Source organism: Zophobas morio, unplaced genomic scaffold, assembly GCF_036711695.1.
Source record: "Zophobas morio isolate AGI-343-1 ecotype UQ-CSIRO unplaced genomic scaffold, CSIRO_AGI_Zmor_V1 ptg000058l, whole genome shotgun sequence".
Lineage (NCBI taxonomy): Eukaryota > Metazoa > Arthropoda > Insecta > Coleoptera > Tenebrionidae > Zophobas > Zophobas morio.
In genome coordinates this window covers 6,303,153-6,330,813 of record NW_026972163.1, presented here as the reverse complement: position 1 = coordinate 6,330,813, position 27,661 = coordinate 6,303,153, and the positions used below count along the sequence as shown (strand labels likewise).

The 27,661-nt window shown below is 31.5% G+C and overlaps 1 protein-coding gene across 1 annotated transcript in view; it reads left to right on the top strand.

The window, feature by feature from the left end:
- Positions 1-27,661, top strand: part of LOC135143294 (protein embryonic gonad-like) — a 73,846-nt gene that overhangs the window by 8,994 nt on the left and 37,191 nt on the right. Inside the window, exon 2 of the mRNA XM_064075161.1 lies at positions 9,909-9,986. Within this exon, the coding sequence (XP_063931231.1) occupies positions 9,909-9,986 (78 nt within the window). The remainder of the gene's footprint in view (positions 1-9,908; positions 9,987-27,661) is intronic.

Here is a 27,661-nt window from a genome sequence, read left to right as displayed (position 1 = left end):
TATCGCTCGGATTTCGGACTGGCATTTCGGCTGTTATGACATTTATTACATCCTAGGTATGTTAATAGCCATAAAAACAATGATGATTATAAAATATCCGAGTATCTTTCGACGTCAAGAACAGAAACACAGAAGAAACTAATTTGAGAATAAAATATATTAATTGAGTTGCACGCATAGTGTGAGATTTAGATAGTGGTGCACACAATTATAATTATTTTTATTCTTCTTTTTCATCAAAATGTTCGTGGGCTGCGTTCTAAAATAAATAATTACTTTCTTCAACAGTATTTGCCCTTCCTCTTTTGATTATGTTGCTTTTACAGAAACTTGGCTTGGTGATGATATCCTAAATAGTGAATTATTTCCCAGCAGTTATACAGTGTACCGAAAAGACATACATTTTATGGCATTTAATGTTAACAAAGGTGGTGGAGTCCTAACAGCTGTTTATATTAATTTTATGTTGTTGTTCACAGAATCACTTATCAGTTATCAGTATCACTTAGCACAAACACAGTTCCAGTCGTCGATGCCCTACGTTTAAAAATCTCGATTTCTTGCGGTAGCGTTCTCTACTTATTTCTTGTTTATATTCTTTTATATATTCTATTCTATGATACCAGAAAACAACAGCCCATTAGCATCTGTGTCGATTATATACAAATAGGTGCATGAATTTACAATCAGATTGAGGAAAATTTGATTCTAAAAAGAGAGCAGGTTAACACAATTTATCTACTAATTGAACTGAATATACATTTTATAAGTACATTTTACGTAGGTATAGAGTAATATTACTGTAAGAATGGCACATCATTAAAACTATGCATTCGTTAATTTATTTTTAGAGTTCATTTATATTTTCGTAATTGAAATACCCTCTATTGACGTCACAAAACACTGGATTTTCCAATGAAGAGTTATTTTTACCTGCATTGTAGGGTGTAAGACTACGGTAAGGGAGCATTTAGGTAGTGGGCGCAATTCGGACATTTTTCGAGCGGTAAAAGGGCGCAACTCCTATCTTTTTCAGGTCATGTGCGCAATTCGGACTCCCCCGTGACACCTAACCCCATAGTACAATTAAGGAATTAAATACCACATGATGGCGATCATCTTAAGCTCCCACTAAGGTCTCTAGGTTACTAGTAATCTAGGGACTTTAGCTCTCACAACCTACTACGATATCAGTTTTAAAATGCCCGTTTTAGAAAAATTTATGAATAAAGTTGAAGCACCTTACTTATACCATCGTGATCCATTATGTTGTGTATAATTGCTATTTTCGCGTTAGCTGGCATTGCCAACGTGATGATTTTTTCGATTGAACAGCTGGTATGAAGCTTCGTTAGTCAAAAGCATCATCACATCAACAACTCACGAATCTAATGATATTTTCTAAGTTGAAATTCAAATCATACGCATTAGCACTAAACTAAGCGTTTGAAGCTTAGAGGAATGAATTAATTTTGGAGTCTAATTTTGAAATTATTCGTTTTAGTTTGGTTTAAAGTAATGTTAATTTCTTCTTGAAATAGCGGGGAAAGATATACATCCTGCGTAGTTTCATTTCCTTTTCCACTGATGCAGTACCGACATAAGTTAATAAACATGATCATGTAGGTACCTAGGTTTGATCTGAAATGCAAAGAATTTTCGTAAAACGAAACCCAAAAAAAATGAATTTTCAATAAACACAAAAAGTACGGATTTCGCGTAAGGTCTTTATTCTTCAATAAGAAAACATGGTTACAGATTTAACATATAAAGCATACAAAGTATTTAAAGAGTCAGTCAATAAGTGATGGAGATGAATTTATCTTAAAAGTGAATTATATTTTAAACACAAACTAAAGTTAAAAAATAAAATATTTACACTTGCGTCACTTTAAAAATCATTACCAACTTCTAATATAATTTTTGGTCCTGTTCCTTCCACTAATAATATTTCTCGTTCACTCCATTCATTGATAAGTTTTTCAGTGTGTTCAATAAATAATTTTCTTCCATGTATTTGTGTAACAGTTACTTAAATAGTGCTTCTACATATGTAATATTTTATCATCGTCATAATTTTCTTCACCTATGTGTTTATTATAGTAAGTCTTAGCATTAGTCCCACTTAAGTCAATAGCGTTAAACTGCTAGTGACAAGGGAAGGGGAAGGCGCATTACATCATGTCAATTTTGTTGCAGCAATCAATCAACAATGTATTCCTTGGGTTTTTATCTAATAGTCAAGTATTATGCATTCTTATGCATAGGCGGTTCATATCTTACTGCTTTTTTTTAACCATTACTGAATGCTAGATTTTTATAATAGTCCATTACATTTGATATCTATGTAAGCAGCAATCTAACATTTTCAACAAACCCAGAGTTACATCTTTCATGTAATATGACGTAGCACTTGCCTTCATGACCTTGTGGTCTCCTAACGCTCTTAGTACTAGCGTCCTGCAAAGATTTTATGGCATTTCCTTTAGCAATAATCCATGTTTCAGCTAAGAATATTAATTTCTTTTGAAGTCGGATTCAAAATTTTCTTTGTGCGTGTGCAAAAAATTGGCTGTTTGCATGACAAGACGTGGTTTTATTTTCTTTTGCATATTTAAATTCTCAATGAAACAATAAACCTCGAAGAAATCACACTCCTATTATATATATATATATCCTTTCGTCTTACTTAATTCTAGGTTTAACGTCTGCAGAGTAATATGTTTTTCTAAAAATATTTCTGCATGAATCATTAGCATATACTGTCTTTTTACATGTCATAAATTGTACTCCTATTACGAATTTCCACGTTTGTTGGTTCATGTAGGTGGTCTGTATTAAGAGATTTGGTCTCGACTTTATTAGATTAATAGACGCAAACTAACGCCTATTGCATATTCAACTGGCTAAAAATTTAAAAATAAAATTATGAGATGATGCAAATTTCCACTGCTTTTTCTTTCTTGTTCTCTTTAAAGACAACAAGGGACTATTCTCTTTTTCCACAGCGAAATATTCTCTGAGATTGTCCAACATCATCTGTACACGGAAGTTCAAAGGTTTGTCGGCTAGGTTCACTTTTGCCATAAACGAACAGTAAAACAATAACAAAACAGAAAACAAACAGTACAAATAATAAACTCTGTGTTAGCTCTGATACGAACTGTTTTGGAAAATAGATAGAAACAATTAGCAACCACGGATAAAAACACTGAAGAAAAAGTAATGAAAGGTGACATTTGAGGAAAATTTTAACGAAAATACGTTAATTGACTAGCGCAGCATCTGACGAGCCAAATGTTCTGTACACTGCATAGTTTTATCTCTTTTGAGGTGAGGGGATTTTGTGAAATAGCGTAACTGGCATGTTGTGTAGCATTTGTAGATACACAATTCGTAACTCTCTTCGTCTGTGGCACGCATAAAACAGAGATTGCTATCTCAATAATTATCTGAGCCTATATGGTCACGTGTTTATAAAGATACATGAATCCGACTATACAGTTCTTCCTCATTTAGCTGGTAGGTAAGCGCTTCTAAAATTTAAGTCCTTTATTTTGCTACATTCAGTGTTTCTAATAAAATAAGAGAGTAAAAACCATTGCAAACATGATTTACTTACTTTAAAATAGTATATTGTATACCTAGGCGGTAAAGTTATTGTTTTCCAGGACGAAAGAAGAGATGGACAGGCGAGGCGAAGCCGAGGCTGGCCACTTTTTGAGGCCCGGAAAACACACTTTACCGGCATGGTATACACATAATTTTTTTATCCTACACAAATACAACACATCGAACAGGGTTTATTTCATATAAACATATTGTTAACTATTACTTGTAATGTTGATATTGGACGTTGCATTGGGTATGATGGGGTTAATAAACGAAGTAGCTAATTTAAATAAATTTGATAATTATATATTTTATCTGGTTTTTGGGATAAATTCTTCGATTTCATCTTGGGTAAATGTTCTTGATTTTTTTGCGGCGTACTCCACATATTGCTTTTTGAGAAAGGCGATCACAATGTTGAGGATTTGTAGTTTTGCGACAGGTACCTTAGGATCACGTTTTCACCATACCTTTTAACATTTTTTTTTTGTACACCAATCCATAAACAGTTTATATTGGAAGGTATACTTTTCTTTTGCCTTAGTAGGCAATAAATCCAATGTAACTTCCTTCGCCGCATTACCAACTTCATGTGGTGTGCAATATTCCATTGCTTTGTCTGTACAATCGTCTATTTCTATCGGTTTAGATCTAAATATTAACTATCAAACAACAAAAATTACATAAAACAGAAATTCATAAGCACCAGGATGTAAACCAGATTAACGAAATTTTCATGCAAACGTATTTGAGGTCCAATAATGATTATTGATAATAATTATATTAGTGCTCATTCACAATGGGCATAAAGCATACGGATGTCATAAGCCTTAATGCATAAGAATTTATGTTTAGTGCTCTATGCTTCTATTCGTTCACAATGAGCATAGTGCTTAGGACATCCTTATGCTTTATGCCTATTGTGAATGAGCACTTATGCTCATTGTGAACGAATATAACCATAGAGCACTAAACATAAATTCTTACGCATTAATGGTTATGACATCCTTATGCTTTATGCCCATTGTGAATGAGCACTTATAATTACTGCAAACTGACGTTTATGTTTAACAAAAGAGACGTCAGGGAAGTGAGGTTATGTGGAATTATGGTAAGAAGTATCAATAGAAAAGCGGGCAGTAAGGTTAGGGCACTTACGTGGTCTATCATGGCCCCCAGTGATCACTGCAGCAAAGCGATTTCAGCAATTTATGAGTGAGTTTATGAATAAAAAAAAAAATGCATTTATGAGAGCTATCTGGTAGTAAAACATGGCGATTATTTTGTCGGCTAGGCATTTTTAGTTATTTTGTCGGGCTAGCCGTGAAAAGTCGCACTTTACCTTAGAGACGGTAAAATTGGATTGCCTAGTAGTGTAGGATAAAAAAATATTTATCTAATTATTCATCTGTGAATAATTACAGCCCAAACACAAATTTTTAAAGGTTGTATTGCTTCTACAGTAAATTCATGTTGATTTTTGTAGTTCTAAATTTTTGACCGTTGCGAATTTATGTACCCACTTACATGAAACCATGCTTCATCCGAGGCTTCATCACTAAAAATTACCTTCTCCCACAAATTTCTGTTGTGATTCATATTCACAACCAACTGCAAAATTCTAATGTAAATAATCGACTGGCAACAATTATTCTTATACCGCAGTGACACGGTGTGGATAAAGTTCCAAATCCTCACGAAAGAATGTGTGGGTTGTTTCAGCAGAAAGATTAAGTTGCTGGTATAACTGATGAATGGACGGACGTTTTCGGTGCATTTTCCATTGTGTCTTTAGCTTGAGCAATAATTTCTTCTGTATGTTTCTTAGCTGCTACACTACCAGATTTTCGTAAAAGACTCCCAGTTTGTGAAATGAGCAAAGTTTGATTACATTACTTATATGTTATCGATAGTAACATTTGGAAATTAGTTTTGAAATTCCTCGAAACAGGCCTTTCCCGAATAAATCCATTCGTCCTGAACTGTAACACCATTTTGGTAGTAGCTCTGAGCTAGAAACACTTTGTAGTACGTGTAGACGACTGCGCCAGTAGTGAAACTGTTGTTTGTTAGTTGTGGGAATAATCGATCATTTAAAGAATTTGTTGAAAAACATTTAACAAATTTGTAGAATAAACTGAGTAAGATTCAAAGGCACCTAAGCTCAAAAAACCTAAACGTCTCTACCAAGTGTTATTTATACACAATAGTATTGAGTAATAAAATACACGCGTTTTTCCCTACCTTTTCTTCTATCAAAAAAACAACACCAACTTCATAGCTTTGTTAGTTGGGCATCCATTATACAGCCTCTTCTGGAATTGGATGCAAAATTTAATATTCCATAACACCCTGTATAGTATTGCGACATGACCGGGTAACAAATCCGTCAAGATTTTACTCTTCTGAAAACAAATGTATTTATGTGTTATTATATGTGAAAATATTGTAATAATGATAGTAACAACAACAACTGTAATATTAAGGAAAAGAACATTTTTGTCGTTTTAAAAACACGACATTTGCTATACAACATTGATTTTGCATTGCCTGTGAAGTAACAGTGTATGCTGTTGGTAAGGTGCGATTAGCAAAACTTGCTCTGTGTCAGACAGTGGAGAATAAAACGCCGTCCACGTACAAAAAGGGATTAGAAGACAGTTACGATTATTATGTTGTGTTAACAAGGAAACGTTCGTACGTTCTTAAGAAAAGAACGTTTTTTGTTTTTATACCCTTCTTTTTGTAATCTCCATCGGCCGACTCTCTACTTTTACGTTTTCTCGAACTTTCATGACCCCTAGAGTAGGAAGAAATAGATCTCCCGTTTCCTTCTTTCTCTCTCTCTCTCTTTGCCGTTTGCCCAGATTTTTATTAGACAGATAATCTCTGAAACTACTGGACCGATTATTCCCAAATGTGTATTAGGAGTATTCTGTAAAACGCTAACCAAAATTTGGATAAATCATCTGCAGCTAATGACGTCCGCTCATTATATTGCATTAACACTAGCGATTTTGTATGAAATAATATACTCCTTACTATTACTATATTTTTTTATTGTTTAAACCGCCCTGTTTTTTACCAATATGTATAGAACCTTCAGCTCATATAACAACTTTAGCGAAATGCTAAAATGTCTGCTTCACAGACTATAAGAGTCGACGGTTTGAAACCCCAGGGCGCAATATCCTTTTTTTTCCTTAGATAAAATAAATTTATAAAATTACTCACTTTTTATTGATCATATTAAGAACGAGTCACCCCATTTTCTTGAAAATGTGAAAATACGAACGTCTTTGTTTAATAAGGATTAAATAAGAATAATAATATGGATTAAATAAGAATAATAATAATAATATTCAGAAAATTTTGTTCGATTGTAGCTTACTTAGTAATTTTGACCCTCCGTTTCTCATTCAAATCAAACTAATTTCTACGTGACATTCGTTCGATATAGAAACAAACACTTCAAGTTAATTTACTTATAGAGCGCAAGATAAGGATGTATAGTGATGGGGTCCATTGGGCAATTTGGTACTTTCATATTTTCTCGATATTTCATGATCCCTAGATAAGGCCGTAGCTAGGGGGTGGCCAGAGGATGCTGAGTCTGCCTCCCCTAGGCCTAGACAAGTTATAATTAGCCAAATGTGAAATACAACATCGAAATTCAAAATAAAATGCAATATTTTCTTTAATAAGTGGAAGTCAGAGCAATATAAAAGTCTGGACCATCGGCATTGTGACCCTCCGGTTATTGAAATTTGTACAAAATATCTAGTTTCTCTGTTTTACTCTCACGTATACGGCTTGACAAGCTTTATCGCTATTTGTCTTTAATTACGAGCACCTATCGTAAATGATTTTGGAGGATTCCATTGTCACATTCGGGACATTTGCGACAATAATTTTGTGTAGAACTTAGTCATATTAATTTTCTAAAGCGGAAAAGACCACAATGGCGGCTACCTTAGAAAAACTGAGAGCAGAAAAATTGAGAATTGTTTGAACAATCCAGGTCATTTTTTTTCAGGGTTTTGTTTTGTAAATTATAAAAAATTCATTACTAAAGTATGTCACGTATGGGACATCAAAAATTCTCACATTCTAAATGTATCGAAGAAATTTTGCTATATCTGCTCCGTTTTAATTATTCGAAGACGGTGTATTTTATATATTAAATATTAATAACAGGAGTACAACCTTTAATTTAGGTATTATTTTGTATTTTTACATAAACAATTATTTTTAAACTGTCACGTATGGGACATGTGTGAATAGTAACTTAAAAAACAATAAATCCCAATTCACAATTTTAATAATCAGTAAACACAGAACACACCATAATGACAGAACTAAACATAAACAATAACAAACAAATAAATTACAACAAATTACATGACTTTTTAATATTTTTTAAATGTTTGTAAAGTCTAGAGCATTTTTTAGAAACTTCAGCGGTGTGGTTCCATATGCAGTGAACATTTTGACATAAGTCAATTTGTTATGTCACATTTATAAGTTATGGCTGACTACGGCTTTTAAGAACTTTATTTTTCACTCGTATATAATGTTTGTTTTATATCCATGATTTGATAAACGTAAAGCGGCATCTTATATCCGGGGCACAATGAGCGGGCATAAAGAGTTATTACGCCCTCTCATTATGCCCTATTTTGCTAAACCGAATTAAACAAAAATTAAAAAAAATTATTGTGTATTTTTAACTACTTATTTATTTTTTGACAATTTATTTAATAACGAAGATACAAATTGCAATTTACAAACTTGCTATTCATACCAAACTATTCAGGTAAACTTAAACTTTTCGGAGGTGCCTCTATTGCAATTATTTCTGCCACTGCTTCCATTCTGCTAGCAACGTATTATATAAAAATCTTGAATTGTGTTCACTCATCCTCCAACTACCTTTACAGCATAAAACATTCGTATTTAAATTAATTACAATCATCAAAAAATAACTTAGTTTACCTTCTGAAGTAAATATCTGTTGTCGGAAGCATCTTTTAGAAATTGCATGACTTGTTCGCCAGTCAAAACTCGGGATTTTTTTGCCACATAACCTTTTGGGTTTTTTATAGAAATATGTCAAACGATGGTAATTAGAAATGTCTATGTTGTCGTTTACTCTTAAAGTTGTCTTGACCATCGAGTATTTTCACCATAAGGAACTGGGTGAATATTTTTCTGACTAAAAATGAAGAACACAGTTAAATCATTATTTTATAAACAGAATAACCCACCAATTCTTGGAAGTAAGCCACTTCTTAATCTTCCAATTAAGGAAAATTTTGTATTCTTTTTCATATATGGATCCTGATGTTCCAGGTAACACATTTTCATTGGCTTTTTGGGCTTTCTTCACAATGTTTTCTGGAATTTCACAATTTTCCTCATTCATTTCCGCGGTCGAAAATATACGTGTTGACACCGTGAATAGACGTCGTGTTTGCAATAAACATAGAATCTCCTTGACAACAAAATCAACGCCACGTAAATTTTTTTTTACGAATTAATTATATAAATTAGTCTTTTTTTTAGATTTTCTCGTGAAAAATAAAAGTTTGTATGCACCACGGGCACAACTTGATGTTTATAAATCTCGGGCAACTTACAAAATCTCGGGCCAGAGGCCCTCGATTTTGTAAACGTTGCCCTCGAATATAAACATCTTCTTTGTGCCCTTGGTACATAAATAACTATTAAGCAATCTAAATGCGTAAAAACTTTATTGTTTTACTTTATTTTTAAAAATATTGCAAGTTCAGTCTTCAGTTGTACCTCTGCTATTACCCATGGCAGACGTGTTTAAATTGTTTCGTTTTTTATAAATCACGATTCAAAATCAAATCTTTTAATTTTTCTAAAAAGCTGGATTTGATATACTGTACTTTATGGGCGCAGGATGTTCTGTCGAAGCAATCTTCGACTAATTTTTTTTGGTAATATTTTCGTGAAGGCTTTATTTTTTTACCCCGTTTTGAAGAAGCCTGAGGAATTATCGACAACATTTTTTTAGTTATTGATATTTTTGATTTATTTTTATTTTGTATCAGCCAGGAAATAATAAGCTAAAAATGATATAAAATAATTATTTAAATAAAGATTATGTATTTGGTAAAATTAAACTAAGCGCCTATGAGCAGAACGCTGTGCGGGTATAATAGTTGACGTTCTGCGAATGAGAATCTGTGTATCTACGTAATTTGTCTTGTAACTAGACGAATAAGTATATGATGTTAAAGTTAATAATTAGAATGTGTAAATTTTAGATGAACCAGCTGTGCAAGGTTTGCGGAGAGCCAGCGGCCGGTTTCCACTTTGGTGCTTTTACCTGCGAGGGATGCAAGGTTAGTAGCTATATTTATCACCTGACGAAACAGAACTTACACTTAATTGTTAATTCGTGTAGTGTAGTGCTAGACGAGTGCATGCAAATTAGAAAACCATCGCAAATATTATGGTGAAGTGACTTGAAATCTTGAATAAAGGAAAACACACAACTTGTTTAAGTTTACATACATACGTATAAACTGTTGTTAGCCTTATGAATAAGTTGGAGTTTTTTATTAATTACACGCATACACATAATGAACTATAATAATTAAACACCATGCAATAATATATATTAAGGACTACCAACGTTAAAAGTAATTTTAATTAAATTAATTAATTAATTTTTAATTAAACAGTAGGTGTCTTTTTCTGTATATTATTATTGTATTATTAAGGCATTAGCAAAATATGGTACAACTAGTTATTAATTACTTACTTGTTTCTATTTTTAGAGATGTATTGAATGCATTTTGAAAATTTGGTAAATACTATAACTAACATAATAATTTTGGGATATGTATGTATCGTTTGATTTTTACTTCTTTAGGAAGCTAAGGAAGTATTGTAAAAGGGTCCATCCACCGACTAGCTACTTTCATGTTTGCTCGACGTTTCATAACCCCTAGAGTATGAAAAAGTAGATCTTCCAAGTCCATCTGTCTGTCTGTCGTCTGTCAGGCGTCTGTCGTCTCCGGCTGTGTCAATTTTATTAGACCGATAGTCTCTCAAAGTCCTGAAATCATTATTATTAAATGTTATATATATTTTGGGAATATCGTGTAAATGGTAAGACGTTTACCAAAATTTGTCTATTGATACACACCAATAATATGATGACATCAGCTCAAACTTTTGCTTAGTAAATGCTGTTTACCGAGAGAGGAATAAAAAAACACGATTACCTATAGGTAGCGTAGATTGCAATGGACTTTTGGACTTTTGGACGCTTTTGGTGTATTTTCTACTTAAACTTTAAACTGACGGCAATCTGACAAGACGAAAATTCTCTTAAAAGCAAATCTTCAGAAATCCATAGCTATCTTTAGTAGTGTTTATTATTGCTCTCTCAATGTAATTAATGCCCCGTTTAAAATTAATTTGGGTTCGTAGCAGCAGAATTTTCTCTGATTTTACGCATAAGAGAAATTAAAACATTTTGTATTCGTATTTAATTTAAACGAAGAAAAATTATAAATGATAAAGCAGCCATTTGTGCTTCGTGCAATTATGGAATTTATTAGCTTTCGTGTAAAACTCATAACTAATAGCATCAACAATAGTATACTTTGCTATTTAACAATCTCTAAGAATATTAATGTAAAATAAACACTTTTTCAGAGTAGTCAAACATTAAGGTTATTGCAAAACTTTTATGTAATAACTAATAATATTAGACTATTATTAATTTATTTATATTTACCAACATTTAACAAATTGATATAAAATACGTATGTGTCAGAAGAACTGAAAATATTGAAAAGACTTGAACGTAACTGAATAGCTTAAAAAAAAATCGATACTTTTTTTCGGCGTTGAGGATGGTACCGCGTCTGATCATCGTTGCGCGACAATTGATCGCAAACAACTGATCGCAGCGCTAATTGGTCGCAACAACTGGTTATACATATTGACAATTGATTGCAGTAACAATTCATCGCTACACAATTTGTCGCAAGTACAACTGGTCGCATGCCACAACTGACTGCAAACGAAAAATAATAGCGTTTACAAAGAACATACGTAATTTTTATTAATATGGAAGATAGAATGAAGTATCTACTAAATTCACAAAAATTATTAAAATTATCGCAAAATTAAAGAATCGCACTGTATGTAATTTTATTATGGAATGCATCAGCAAAAACTATTTTCTGAAATATCAACATCACAGTAAAGTTGCAGTAAAAATTTAAGAGAAAAAAGGACAATAACTATGCGTATTGATTCAAATCAAAGCACCTTTGAGTGTTGTGAAAAGAAATTAATGTTCAAAAATGTGCTGTTGTATTGTATTTTTGTATCAAAGTTGTGAGGAAAAAGTGTATACAGACTTAACGAAACGTGTCAGAGCTATTGTACAGAATTACGAATACTATAAAATTAATGATTATGTTAGTACACAACATTCAGCCAAAGTTATGAATATAACTATTACATCTAAATATCGTTTATACTTTTATAAAATGTAATTTTTAATATTTCTAATTAATAAGTAACATAAATGCTTGCTTTGTTAAAGTTATTATAATGAAGCATATTCTTACTATCTAAAATGGTGTTTACTATTTTGTTAATAAAGAAATCTTGATTAAAAATTGCCAAGGTGGTTTAAGGTCGTACTGTTTCATTTTTAAAGTTGGTTACCTAATTAACTAGAAGATTTTTTTTTAATCCGGGCTTTATATTTTATCTCAATTTTAAACTCATTCCAAGTTGAGAATCAAAGTACAAAAAAATATGAAAGAAAATTATTTACGATGTTTGCGATGAATTTACGTGCGATGAGTTGATGTTGCGATCAGTTGTCGCATGCGACCAATTGTCTTGCGACGAGTTGTTTGCGATTAATTATTTGCAATCAACTGTCGTAGGTTCACGTCTTTCTATCTAACCTGATCCACTCGTTACAACATACTATACTAATTGAGTGCTCCGTATCCCTGAAAAGTGGGGAAACTACGGACACATAACATGAAATATAAATAAAAACAAAAGTTTCAGAGTTCCTCATCGTCGTTTATTGTACAAACTGGAAATAGCTGGTATTCGGGGTCTTTTGTTACGGTGGATAGAGGCCTTTCTTAAAAATCGATCTTTTTCAGTCAAAGTCGGCTCACTCTATTCTACTAAGCGCACAGTCCTATCGGGCGTACCACAGGGATCCGTACTAGGTCCGATTCTTTTTGTTTTATACATATCAGACCTCTTAGCTTTGATAAAGTCTTCCCATTCTTTTTACGCTGATGATGGCAGGTTGTATGGAAATCCACTAGAGAATTCGCAGGCGATTCAAGATGATCTTCAAATCATACACAAATGGACTTGTGACTGGTTAATGCCGTTAAACAACAGCAAATGTTTTGTCCTCCGGTTGGGGAAAAATAATCCAAATACAAATTATATAATTGAAAACCATTCCTTGAAGACGGTTCGTGAAATAAACGACCTGGGTGTCTTAATTGACAAAGAACTCGTATTTTCTGAACATGTTGCACACGTTGTGAAAAGAGCTAATATTAAAACTTATCTATTCCAGAAAATTTTTACTAATCCAAACGGGGACCTAATGAAAAAACTCTTTGTCTCGTATGTTCGGCCCATTATCGAATATGCCAGTGTGATATGGTCACCATATCTTATTAAGGATAAACAGTTATTAGAAAAAGTTCAAAGACGCTACACCAAAACTGTGGTAAACTTAAAGAACAAGTCGTATGAAAACAGATTAACAGAATTAAAGCTTCCATCCTTAGAAAAACGTCGTATAGTAAATGATCTTGTCTGCACCTATAACATACTGTCAAATAAATTCAGTATTAATTTAAATAATATATTTGTTATGGCTAACACATCTCGACTACGTGGACATACATCGAAACTATTTCATGAGGAATATAAAACAAGGTGGCGTCAAAACTTTTTAACCAACAGGGTGTTCCATTTATGGAATAATTTAGATGAACAAATTGTTAACTCGAGAACTGTTAATTCATTTAAAAAAGGTTTAAATATGCATCTGAATGATGTGTTATAAAATATTGCGTTATCTACCATCCACCCGAACACTTCTTAACGAAGAAATAGTAGTAAACCGAAAATAGCTGCTATAATGTGTTCCCTCTGACGAGCATAATAGGTTACCTCTGCTCGGTAAAGATAATAATAATAATAATAATAATAATAAAATCATTCTTTCTTTAATGAGAAATCACTCTTTAATCATTTGTCTTTAAGATGAGGACAACGTATTATATAAAAAAACTACAAGAAAACAGAATTATTTTAACAAAACAAAACCTTTGCTGTCTATATTTATCCAAATAGTTGGGGTATTAGCGGAGAGGTATTTACTTTTCTAATTCTTTTCCTTGAACTCATTTAAACACTGGTTTTGCTTCTTGTTTCGGTTCTGTGACTGTTTATTTTTTGATCCAAACTATACAGATTTATTCAAAAGTTTATTACAAATTGAGTCCATTACAATGTTTCCGTGTAAGGTAAATTCATTGCGAAATATTTTCTTTTCATACAAATTAAATTTTTTTGTTTTCTGATTCTTAACATTCAATAAATTTGAAATACAGGTAAGATATAAATATCGAATTAAAAATAATTTACTTGTAGTCAGTCAAGTATTAAATTTTGTAGTTGCTTTAAAAATGAAAAAAATATGAACTCCGCAATTTTTAATAAACATTTTTTTATTAATAAGGCGTAATTTGTAGTAACTATTTTATGAAATTATGAACATTTTTTCGTTGGTCCTTTTAAGTACTCAACAAAATAAGTCTTTTTTGTATTTAACTAGAATTATTAAAAAAATACATTTTATCAAAATCTATGTACGTTCCATACAAACACACATAGATAATAGATATTTATATATATATATATATATATATTCATAACCCTAGCTGAACGTTGTGGGAAACACCTCCAACACAATCATCAGTTTTGTAGTTTTCGTACTTATGTATAATGGTCCTGATACGTTTTGTTAATTATTTATACACTGTTTTCCTGAGTAAGTGTAAAATTATGTGCCAAAATTTGCTTTATTGTCAATTTGTTTGAAAAGTGTTTTTTTTTAAAACATTTAATGAACTTCCATACATTAGGATGGCACTGAATTGAAGTTTGTCCAGAATTATAAGAATTTTATGGACTCCCAACGTTAATTTGTTTCACAGCTCAGGCGTCAATTCTATTGTACAGGTAAAGAGCCTGTGAGGGGTAAGCCGATCTTTTCTGTACCTGAGTTCGCCCCGCTCTTCAGCTAAACAATAAAACTGACAACAGGGCTGTAAAATTGAATTAACTTTGGGAGTCCATAAAATTCTTATAATTCTAGACAAACTTTAACAAGTGACGACAATTCGACGTTTTATCTACCACTCAGTATAATTTTTTTTTTATGTATTGGTAACAAGAAGAAGCACATTGTTTTTATGAGAAACAAATTTCACTTCTTGATCAAGTGCGAATTTGTTTGTTATAAAGATTGAATTAAATAAAATGACGATGCAGGATTTTGAAATTAAGACACAACAAAATTTAGTGAAAGGAATGACCAATTCCTAAAACGCCAAAAGAGCACATTTTGAATGTTTGTTCATACTGCACTCAGAGGTGCTTTGGTTTTAATAAATACGCATAGTTACGTATTGTCCTATTTTTATCATATTTTTATTGCAATATTAGTTTTGATGTTTTTAATAATTTTTGTTTCCGTATTCCATAATAAAGTATATACAGTGTGATTCATTAATTTAGTGGCAATTTTAACACCTTTTTAGAAATAATGAAATTTTTGAGATTTTAGAACTTCATTTTATCTTTGTTATTAATGAAAATTACTTATATTTTTTGTAAATGCCATCACTTTTTGTCTACAATCAGCTGTCGCATGCAATCAGTTGTCTGCTATCTATTGTCACGCGACAAATTGTTTACAATGAATTGACAAGGTACCGAAACAATAGAGTGAAGGCTTTTACGATTTTTTGATATCGAATGGTTTTCGGGTAACCCTGTGGTGATTGAGATGGTTAGGGGCGTAACTTCCGCCCAGTGTTCACACAGACCAATAAAACTGGTGTCCCTCATTATTTTTTTAGAGGGAATTTAAAACTTGAAAAAATCATTTGTCGAATTGCAACATAATGCCAGTCACAGTGCAAAAAATTAGTCGAAAAAATGTGATTCGAACCTACACGGCCAGAGAGGACGTCCGACAATTTGCCACCTAACCTGCTTGTCTAACAGGTATTTGATACATGGGCTAATAATAAATGTACATAAATCTTTACTTCGCAAAATGATGAGGGGACGTCATTAAATTGTTAGCGGGGATGATTAGACAAATTTTGGTTAGCGTTTTACTCTACACGATATTCCTAGTACACATTTACAATTTGGCAACAATCGGTCCAATAGTATCGGAGATTATATATCTAATAATAATAATCAACAGAGACAGCTGAAAGACGACAGACACATAGATGGGATCGGGGACCTATTTTTTCGCACTCTAGGGCCCATGAAATGCCGAGAAAACTTGAAAATAGCTATTCGTCCATTGATCTTGTTACAATAAGTACTTCCTTCGCTTGTGTTCGGGAAGTGAAAAAGGTAAAAAAATATTGTTTGAATTTTATATTCCACTAAAAATTATTGGAGATTATTTATTTCTTGATAAGAAAAACCTGATTTGTGCTGAAACACAACAATATTTCTACCACCCGATCGTAAGCAAAGTGGTAGAATAGAGCAAAATATTATAATCGTTTGGTACTTAATCTACCTATATAAGTACAATGTGATTGTTGATTAAACAGCCTTTTTGATAAAAACAGTTAATTTTTGTTATAGTAGCACTTGCTAGACGTTATTTTAATTTTACAAGTCTAATAAAGTTATGTTTATTATGTTAATTTAAACTTCATATTCCTCACCCAAGTAATCTTGTGTAGTATTCCAGGTTTGAATTAGAATTTTTATTTTGTTTTTTGAAATGATTATATGTCTGTTAAAACAAGTGATTTTGGGTAACAAAATTTCTTTAATTGCAGTTTTACTGAATTATGCAAGACATACATTTCTTCAGAGTTAGGTTTGGGTAAACAATTCGTTACTGTTTTACTGTTACTGCAGTTCTCTGATATTAGGTTCAATGAATTTCAATTAGAATACTTGCTTCAGGAAAGACCCCCCCCCCTCCCCCACCCCGTTGAAAAGATGTATTTTTTTCTTCATCCAGAAGATTTTTTATTTATATCATATTTCTTAAGCATCCGTTTTTAAGGAACCTCTAAACAGCGTTATTTTTTAGCAAATTATCGAAATGCGAAGTATGGCCGATATGAAATCCAGAGACGTCCCTAAAAATCTAATATATTAAGTAGAGAGAAATGATTTAGAAGTAAACGCGTAGATATACTGTTTGCATATTTTGCTCATAATTAATTGCATTATAATTTTGTTAACATTAAATTTAAGACGTGTATTACAGACTGCTATGAATAAACATTTACACAAATGAGAAATGTAGGTAACAACAATAGATTCACCACCGACGACTGGTAGGTAGTTATTTGTAACTAAATGATACACAAACCTATGCCACGTTTTTATTTTGGAATGCGCAAGTTCAATTATAATTGGTAATTCTCCCACATATCAACAATGTATCGTTAATGACCGCTCCCAATTCTCAACCGCTAGATTATAAATTAAGTATGCGGGCGACCACGGAAACAATTATTAATATCCGTGACGCAACTGAATGGCCATAAAGCCATAAAACACGACACTACGTCGACGTCCTGTGGGTTCAAAAGCATCGCAATTAACACTCGTCTTAGTTGTGATTGATTTGGCTGCATAAGAGCTATTCAATCAACATTAGGTAGGTGATCTATTTAAAAACTACGATTATAGAGAATATTATGTTTAGCTGTCCGGTACTAAATAGTAGCAAATTTTTGTACCCGTAAGAAGTTTTGACATCACGTATATTATGTATTTAGACAAAACGACAACAAAGGGGCTATATCGGCCCTGATACGCCGCTCGTTTGTAAAAAAACGAGGGATGTGGATTGTACTATTTATGACTTAGATAGAAAATGTTAAATTTTAAGCTAAAAAGTTTCGGCAATAGGAGTAACCAACTATAAACTGTCAAATCGAAGCTAATAGGCTGCTCAAAAATGGCGCACAACAGTAGGTATGCTAAGTCTAAATTCTAGAAAGATTATTAAAAAGTTCTTTACATCAATTTGGCGTTCACTAATAAAAAGAAAATATCGATTTAGACAGATGGCTAGATCCAAACAATGTGAAAAATTAGTTGCAGATTCATCCTGAACAGTTTTTAAGTTTTTTGCTATGTTATAAAATGACGAATCCGCTCGATAAAGACAAAATGTCTCCAAAATTATTTTGAATAATGAAAGTCTGATTGTTTTCATTTATTTCACCCAACTCTATGTAGTGGATTAAAATAAGGTCAAAAATCTAAAAGAAAATTTAAATTTTGAAGGGCTATATCGTCTACATTTGGGCCCAAGGATTTTAAAAATTATTTGTTCTCTGCTCCATAAACGTATAATATTTTGACCAATTCGTTTATTGTTACTGCAAAATCTAGTACCTACTGTAGATATATAATTGCTTCTTCCTCTTTCAAAATCATGAAAAACGTGTATTAAATTATGTGTTCATAAATTATTCTGGTGTCAAGTATGAGTGCGGAATGTGTTTAATGAATTATTTTTCGCATTTCAAAGCCGATATTAGAACCCTTTATAGACGTGTTATTGATCAGTAACATAAATCTTTTTTTGTAGTTTTGAATCAATATGACGATGTTTTGTTACAATTCTGAGTGCTAAAATAACTCATTTTAGCTGAAATAGACTTTCAAAATTAGTATTTACAGTTTTTAAGAAAATTTTATTAAAATAAAAAGTACATAGTTCCTCATTAATGCAATTTACTTTTTCTTTAGAGACTAAGTATGAAAGGCTTCTTGTATGGCAGCTTCAATTTTAAGCAGAAAGTCGTCTTCATCTGAATCACTCATTTTTTTCGAAACACAATAAAATAACCACAAGCTTTTATATTAAAATTGAATTTCACGATCAGTGTAGTTATTTATCACATAAACGACAATAACCAAGGAAAACACTTTCAGGTACCTAATTTTTCATTGAAATTTATTAGCGCCTGCAAAATTAAATTAAAATATTGTTACTTTACGTCCATCCTTTTTTTGCAATATGACTCATTGCAAAATTCCGCTTTTTCGCTACACTTGTTTGAAGAACTTCACGTCTAGTGTGAAAAACGCGTTCATTTTGCAACTTGCCACATAAATAGATATTTTGTATATCTTGCAAGTTTATTAAAAATATATATCATCATTCACAGTGTTGACAACTTGTTTGCAACTCTTATTTCCGTTAATCTTAAATTGTTGTGTTGATTAATATTTACCTTCCTGGGAAGATTATTGGAATTTTTAACATTCGATTATTTTTCTTTATGTATTTCTAGAGTTTGTATGGCTCATTTTAAGTACGTAGCTTTATTTAACTTATTTTTGCTTTGAAAATGTTTATTCGGTTCCTGACAATGTCAAATTCTGCTGACTAATTTCCAGACATTTTATATATTTCAGTTATATATATTTTTTTTGTACTGATAACCTTGAATAGTATAACATGTTTTTTGAATGTAAATTATTTAAACAATATGAAAATAATAAATTTTACTTGAACTTTTTTTATAAACAACCACTTAAACTGTCTACTTTCTTTATAATTTTAGTGTAATTAACTGAACTCAATATGGCCTAGTACTCAATATGGCCTATTGGCTGTTTCTCATACGTTTCAAACAAAATGTGGTAGATCGCGACTTGGATACAACGTTTTTATACCATATAGGAGCAATCAGTAAAGTAATACAGCGTTTCGTTTACTTAGAATGCAATTATTTGTGATGGTGATTTGACGAGTCAGTATGTGCTCTATTTTATGCCGGTAAGTTTTCTCTGGATAGTTTTAATCTCACTTAAGTTATCAATTTCAGATTCTATAATTGTGTAGCTCCTTTTTTCCGTTTTTAAATGATCTGCATTAGTTGTACTTTCTTCTAGCTTTTCAGTTGAAATTAATGTTCGCTTGTGATGCGGAATCAGTATGGCCTAGGCGGGCTTTTGGCCTGTTGAGTAAATACTGGAGTTCTCGTTTGACTTTTTTTTTTGTGAATAAGCTGATTTAAATTACTATGAACAAAAAGCAAGCTTACGGACCAAGCAAGAAAATTGTTTTTGCGAGATGTACCAAGAGGGTATTGTAAAAGATATGAGAATATGCTCCGTATTAAGAAATACGTGCACGAGGAGTGCGTGGGTCTCCTTATCGTGAAAATTAACAATTTGTTTGTCAATAAACTTTTTTCCGTGCTTATTTTTGTTTTCTTTTCGATTTTTTAAAACAGGCCATATTGGGTATCTATGTACCTACTCAATTTGGCCTAAAGACACACTTTAATTAAACCGGGTACTGTTGGGCTCTACAATTTTGAAAATGTCTGAAATTTGAAAATTATGTACAGAAATGTAACCTCTTTCAACTCCCACCATTACTCTTCCATTTCAAGTTCTTACAAAAATTTAAAAAAATCTCAAAGCTTAGGTAGGCCATATAGGGTCCAGTTACCTTAGTTGAAAAAACGACATAAAAGATGTCATCAGCTTTTTGGTAGGAAATATCAACTTCGATAGACACAACGTTATACTAATCACACCAGCACTAAGTATATCCCATAATTTCAAGAAAATAAGTTAAAGCGTTTTGGATTTAATCAGTAAAATAAACTACTGTTCATTAATTTTTGTGAGATAGCCTTTATAAGCAAATATAAGAAATAGATAGATAGATTTATAAATTACAAATGTAGAACATGCTGGTTCTTATATTTTTAGACAGGATTTTTCTAATAACATTTTGAGATGGCGTCATTAAGTTTTTGGAGGGAATAAATAAACAAATTTTGATTGTTGATTTATCATCTTTATGACAACCTTAAAAGGTTTGTAATATTTCAAAGCGTTTTCTTTCACAGTTTTTAATTTTAATTTAAATAGAATTTACTTTGTAAAATTTTGAGACAATGTCATCAAATTGTTGGTGGAGATGATTAGACACATTTTGGTTAGCGTTTTATCATCTACACGATATTCCCCACATATGTGGGTACACCTAAATGTTCATCTTGTAGTTTCGGAAACTATCTGTCTAACAAAATTGCCAATAGACGACAGATAGAGGGAAAAAACAGACCTACTTTTTCATACGCTATCAGTTATGAAACATCGATAAAAGAAAATTAGGTATTCGTCAGACTATTCAAAATATTTATGTAGCTTACGATCGGGATGTAAAAATGATTTTTCAGGAATAATAGACATGCAGGAATTTTGTATAACGCATTTGTTAGGTAGCATACGTACATACATTTTCAAGAGACTGTTCGTATAATAGATACATTAAATAGGATTCTGTTGATTACCTTTTTGTAGTGTATTTTACTGTTGCATAAAAAACCTAGTATAAAAATTGATGGCAATATATCCCAAGAATTATTTATGTTTTTGGGAACTTTAAGTTGTTATGTCAAGTAAGTGACCAATGGAAATTTTGAAACTGCGGGTTTTCCCATACTGCAACAATTTGAGATTTACATAGTTACATGTTAGACTTAAGTATGTGTATGTGTTCTCTGTTGTGTATACTGGAAAAATGATGTTACTGATAATAATTAGCACGTGGTGAGTTTTATTTACGTTCATTATAATTAATTCTGCTGAACGACTACTTTCCTTCAATTGATTTTTTATTTCAAGGAAGTACGCGTAGAAAACATTTGCATAGACCAAATGTACCCGGCACGAGTCTATACTTCGCATTAGATTATCGAACCGGTTCCTTTTAAGATTCGATAAGCGGTGCATCTCTGACATTCACACTAACGTTATTTACGCGATTTAAATGTCACGGTTCTTGTTCACAGAAAACACGAATTTCGTGTAAGGTCTTTAGAACGGATGGTCAATAAGAATTTTTTTCTGTAGAAAATGATTTGAAACTAGACGGAATATAATCTGGTACACATTTAAATTCCAAGAAAATGTTGTGGAGTTATGAAAATATGTTACTTAGTTGAATAACAATGTTTCATTACTTGCTTATTAATGATTTTAACTTTTGTCTGTTGATAGCAGCTCATCATTTCAATTACAACAAAATGAGATCTTTTATGGACGTACATGTTAAGTTCTCACGAAAGTCACTGTTCATACAGATTAGTCTGCTATAATTAAAAGCTCTCAACAACGGGAAGATACGTTGATAGGTACATAAATAAAACGCTGTATCGGGCTAAATCATAGATAATCAGATTCCACACCCATACCTTGCCTACGTCCTTGTTACCGGTACAACATATCATACATAATAGTGTAAAACCGATAAACGACGGTACACCCACCCAAAGAAAGTTAGCCTGAGAAATAGGTTAGCAGATCATCTCAAGCTTTGGCTGTGCAATATTTTCATTTTCACGTTAGTTCACCAGCACATGCTATTAGCTCTAAGCGTTTTATATATTTTTTTGTAGAAGTAGCAGTTCAGTATTACTGTAACACCTTCATTTTCTTAATCTTCATTCCTAAAATCGTGATGCAGCAGATTTTTTATTTATTAATTTATTAACATGTGAAACAAGGACATATTAATACTAAAAACAACGTAATCAAGATTTCTTAAGATTTTTAACAGTGAATAGGTTTACAAATTATGCATTAATTTATTAAATTGTCCATAATTCTGAAATAGCGTGTTCTAGGGTATTTATTTTCTTTTTTTTTTTGTTAACATGTTTACGTCTACTTTTGTTTTATCATGTTGTAAAATTTTGACATCAAATGCAAAAAAAAAATCATTATGATTTCGCATGACTTACGCACATATGAAATATAATTCAAAACTGCCGAATTAGTATGTGATTTAATTGTGATTTAATTGATTATCTGGATGAAATTTATTCAATTATTTATATTCTTAATCCACGGGTTAATAGCAACTAAACTTTTAACTCGAATTAAAATATTTAGCCCAATTTTTATGAACTGGTCTAGTATAAAAATTAGTGCACTAACTCAGCTGTACTTTATTTGTTTTTGTTAACATGCATAAGGGTTGTCCGGTTAATAGCGGTGCAAAAATTATAAAATTTGCTATTAGTTTTGGCTAAATTGGTTTCAATGAAACATGATGGTTATGAATGTTATGATAAAGTTATATAGACTTGTAACTGACTAACACTGTTCAGAATGAGAAGGCAAAAAAACAGTGTTCTCAAAGAGGGTTGTGCATTTTTATTTAAATTACGCAAATTAAAGAAAAATCCTATTATCTAAGATTCCATAAACGAAAGAAAAACTTGTCAACTACGTAATTACATCGTACTAGAGCTGTATAAAAAACGTAATTAAATACGCCAAAAACATTAAGAATCATTTCCAGCATGTCTGAAAGGAATCTCCTTCTTTTAGTAAACAAATTGTCAAATTCAGCTGTTTCTAATACTAAGTCAAAATATTGGGAATCAAAGTACGCCTAAAATCTAAGACTCTCATTTAAAATACAAAATTAACGTATCGAAAAATTTATAAAATGATCTTTGTTAAGTTTTTGTTATAAATGCGGAAGTCCGAAATGTTTCTCAAGCATCTGTTATGGATAGTGTTTAAAACGTATCTATATTTGAAACTTGTTTAGTAAATCTTTAAAAAGGTTTATAAAGTTCAGACTAAATGGTCTTCTCAACATTTTCCACACTTGCAGTGCAGATCCATTCCATTGTGGAAATGTGCACTTGTGGCAACTGTAATTTAACCTGGAGTATCTTTCAGATTACTTTTTTAATTTTTTGACCATGGTAGTATTTTTACGTGTAAGATATTTTCATAAAATTTTTCTCAGATTATTCAAAATAGATTTGGATCCATAGGTTTCTCCTGGTTTTCTCCTCTTTCCAATACATAGGTATTAAAAAAAACTTTAAAATTGTTCAGACTAATTTTTTTTTACTCTATATATTGAAATGGATATTTTGTTTTCATAAGTGAACGTCAAATTGACTTAAGAATTTTTTTAATGATTTCCCTCGAGCTTAGGTTTGTGAATAATACACCGCTAAGTTAGTGCGTCACTTTTGAATCACCTTGTATTGTATTCATATAGGTACTATAATTTCCGGCATAATATGGACTTACTGGTGTGGTTCATTAGAAGCTCGTGAAACTGGATCTCTGTTTTTAACGTTTGTTTAATTTATGTACCTAGAAAACAGGAAACTCACAGTTTCATGTAATATAGCTTGGCCAGATCGGTATAGCATTTTCGTGGTAATTTTTTTAAAATGTAGACTTTTCCTGTAAAATATGGAATCTGTAAAATCAGTTTAGTTTTGTTTTAAAAAGTATTAAACTCAATTGTTATTTAATATATAAGTAGATATCGTATTATTGTGGTATTTGCCTATGTTTAGATGCACTAAAGACTAAGGAATCAAATATAACTTTTAATACATTAATTTGACATTATTATTTGTTTCATTAGATACCTATACTTGTTAATATTAGTTAATAATTAAAATATGAATACATTATACGCGATCTTTGTAAAATTAAATTTTATAAAAACTAACAATAATAATTTTAGAGCAATACTTGAATTATTATTTCATAACACGCTATATTGACCCCAAGATGTACATTTCAATAGACAATTTATAAAAGCATATGCCATGAATGCAATATATTTAATTGCAAAGTTATGCAAGCTGATCATTTGCATACAAACAGATAATATATTGAGTAATTGCTTATTACAACGAGGAACATGATCTCCTCTATTAAAAATCAAGACGAACCGAGTGCATAAAGGCCATCTTCTGTTCATATTCATTTCAATAACGATAAAACAGTCATATTTCATGGATATTGCTGTGTTAATTACTACAGTTATAGAAACGCCATATTGTAAATTGAGTTTACTTGAATGTCGCCCTGCATTAACTGAATATACAAATACCTACTAAAAAGTTACAAGCTTTATTAATAGTTGTAGAATGACTATTATTTGTTGTGTCTTGTTGGAACGCTGTTCTAAATTTTCGTATTGATATTATAAAACAAAGATTTACTGTTAGGAAGATTGTAGACAATTTAATTCATTATCGCATCTTTTATTAATGTACCCATCTTGTCAGTGTTGGTTCATTAACACGTTCTCTATCGGGTTCTGACAACCTTCACAGATGGTTCTTTCGGACTGATTGTAGGCCACATTTATATAAACTCTTCCTATTAATCAAAGAATTAAGAAAGTTATAACTTAAAATAAAATTTTTGTATCTGTAATTCTTTATTTTTTGCTACTAGAAAAATAGCCTACGAGCTTCTACATTAGTATAAAAAAATATTGTGTTGTTATTCATTGTCCGCATAGTGTGAGGATCATAATAGAAATTTACAGCTGGAGATAGAATCATGATTTATTCATATTGGTATATTATGAGTCTTGTGCCGCTTACAATAATACACCTGGTTATAAATTTACCTTATTAACTAAAGTCGATAAAATTATGTTTCACAGATCACCCGATAACGATTAATTATAAGAATTTCCAAGTTCGCACAAGTCAAAAGGTCACCGATGTTAATAATTCAAACTTTACCGCTACATCGTCGAAATCTTTAACTCATGATGGTTTAAGAGGAAATAACAGGGGGTCTATTACAGTCAATTTAGAAATAGCAACTTAACATTAATTTGAGCTTGTCAGACGGTCCGTCACTGTTTACACATGTGTACACATATTATTAAATTAACATGAAAATTTATATCCAGTAATTAAGTAAAGTGAACACGTTCAGAAATGTCATGAATATCAACATAGTATAGATTATATCAAATGTGTCACTGTATTAGAATAAATTAGCATAAACGCAGATTTAGTCACTTTAAATAGTAAAACATATGCTTTATGAATTAGTTCCGGAATATGTCTACTATTAGTACTGTTGATGAACTTCTGTTAACACTGAAAATACTTTCGTATTATTCTTGTGGAACACCATAATTTTTCGTTTCGCTTGCCCTGTAATTACCGCAGCGTCTCTAATACGTTATATTAACGTTAAATGCGCTTGAATCGTTTGCTTCATCGTTCTTCACCTTTCTGGATAACGGAGTTGTAAATCCTAAATGATTGCATGTCATGGCACCTGTCGATTGTTAGTGATGTAGTGATGAGCAGTAGGTAGAGTTCAACCTTTTCACTAATGTTGTAATTAACCCCGCTCTTTTTGTTATGAATCAATTCTAATTAGAAACTCACTCAAACTATACTTTATCAGGCGTGAACAATATTTTTGGCAGTAAAAATTTCTTTGTTACGATTATTGTTATTTAATTGGATCTCCTCTCCCTTCTGAGCACATAGATACGGTTTTTAATTTTTAGTTTTCACGATAACGGTGAATTAGTAATGTTATCAAGTCAAAAATTTGTACCTGTTGTTTTTAAACACAGAAATGTAAGAAAAAAACTAGTATTTACTATTAAAATTATTCTTATCATAATAATTACTACTGTACTACAAGACGTAGTACGTAACGTAGTAGTGATATTTTTTGTGATAAACTACGCTGGTGCGTATAAAATTTATACTAAAATTGTCAGTTCAACATATTGAAGAAAAATGCATTTACAATCTGCAAGGAAGATTCGTACATGTAACTTAACGAAAAGGATTCATTAAACTAATAGGTACAACTGCAATTAATCTTAATTAGTATCAGTTGTCAACCAGCAATGCACTTGACCATTAGAAAGTGAATAATTTCCTACCGGCTTTATAGTGATTTTATTGTGCAATTGTATTCTTGAGTTGCTCCGTGTAGGTGTTTCTTTTTCTATGCAACAAAAGGATTGATGTTTGCTCATTATGTGTCACCATATAATTCCATTTCATATGCAATGTGCATCTTATCTAAGTTAAAATATAACACTTTCACCAATATAAGGAACCAGGATAGATTTAAATAGAATTTCAGCTCCACAACAACATTTTTTGAAACGTCACTTAGTCTACATGATAAATTAATTTTTTGTATGCAATTAGCAAAAAAAAAATTTTTTTGTACCTTGCTCGTTTTCGATACATCTCTAGGGGCCAGAAACCAAAAAATCCAGCAAAACCTAAGGATTTTTTTTCTGATTATATTGATATTATTGCTTGTCATTCTGTCACTGACGATTATATGTTTCTATAATAAAGCCAAGTTTTCCTAAGTTTTGCACACTTTAAGTTAACTGTTAAAATACGTAGGTATATCTTATTTTAGGAATAAATAAAGTAAATAGTGTGTATAATGTAAGAACAATCGAAAAATCATATTTCATTTCCATAAAAAATATGGGCCTCCAAAAAGAATATAATCAATAAAAATTTGATTCATATAAAAATCGGCACAAAAAATCTTGTATGTATCACTCGCCTAGAACATTTCAGTTTTCCAGGCTTTGCCTATCGACTCTGGTCGACGAATTACTTGTATTTGCAAAAGCCTTACTTTCTGGTGTTATGGTCCAATTAATTGTTAGTGATCATTCATTTAAAATACCTCTTTAAAAAGGTGATTTTTTAAATTTGGTGATAGTAATTTGAAAAAGTACAACTGTCTACTTTACACAAGTATCACAGTTTATAACATAAGTAAGTCGATAAGGCGTGAAAAATTACATTATGTTTACTTTTGTCTTGCGAATCAACTGTGATCTATATTTTATTTTTCAGTATTAGACGGCTGATGCCACAAATTCTAGTAT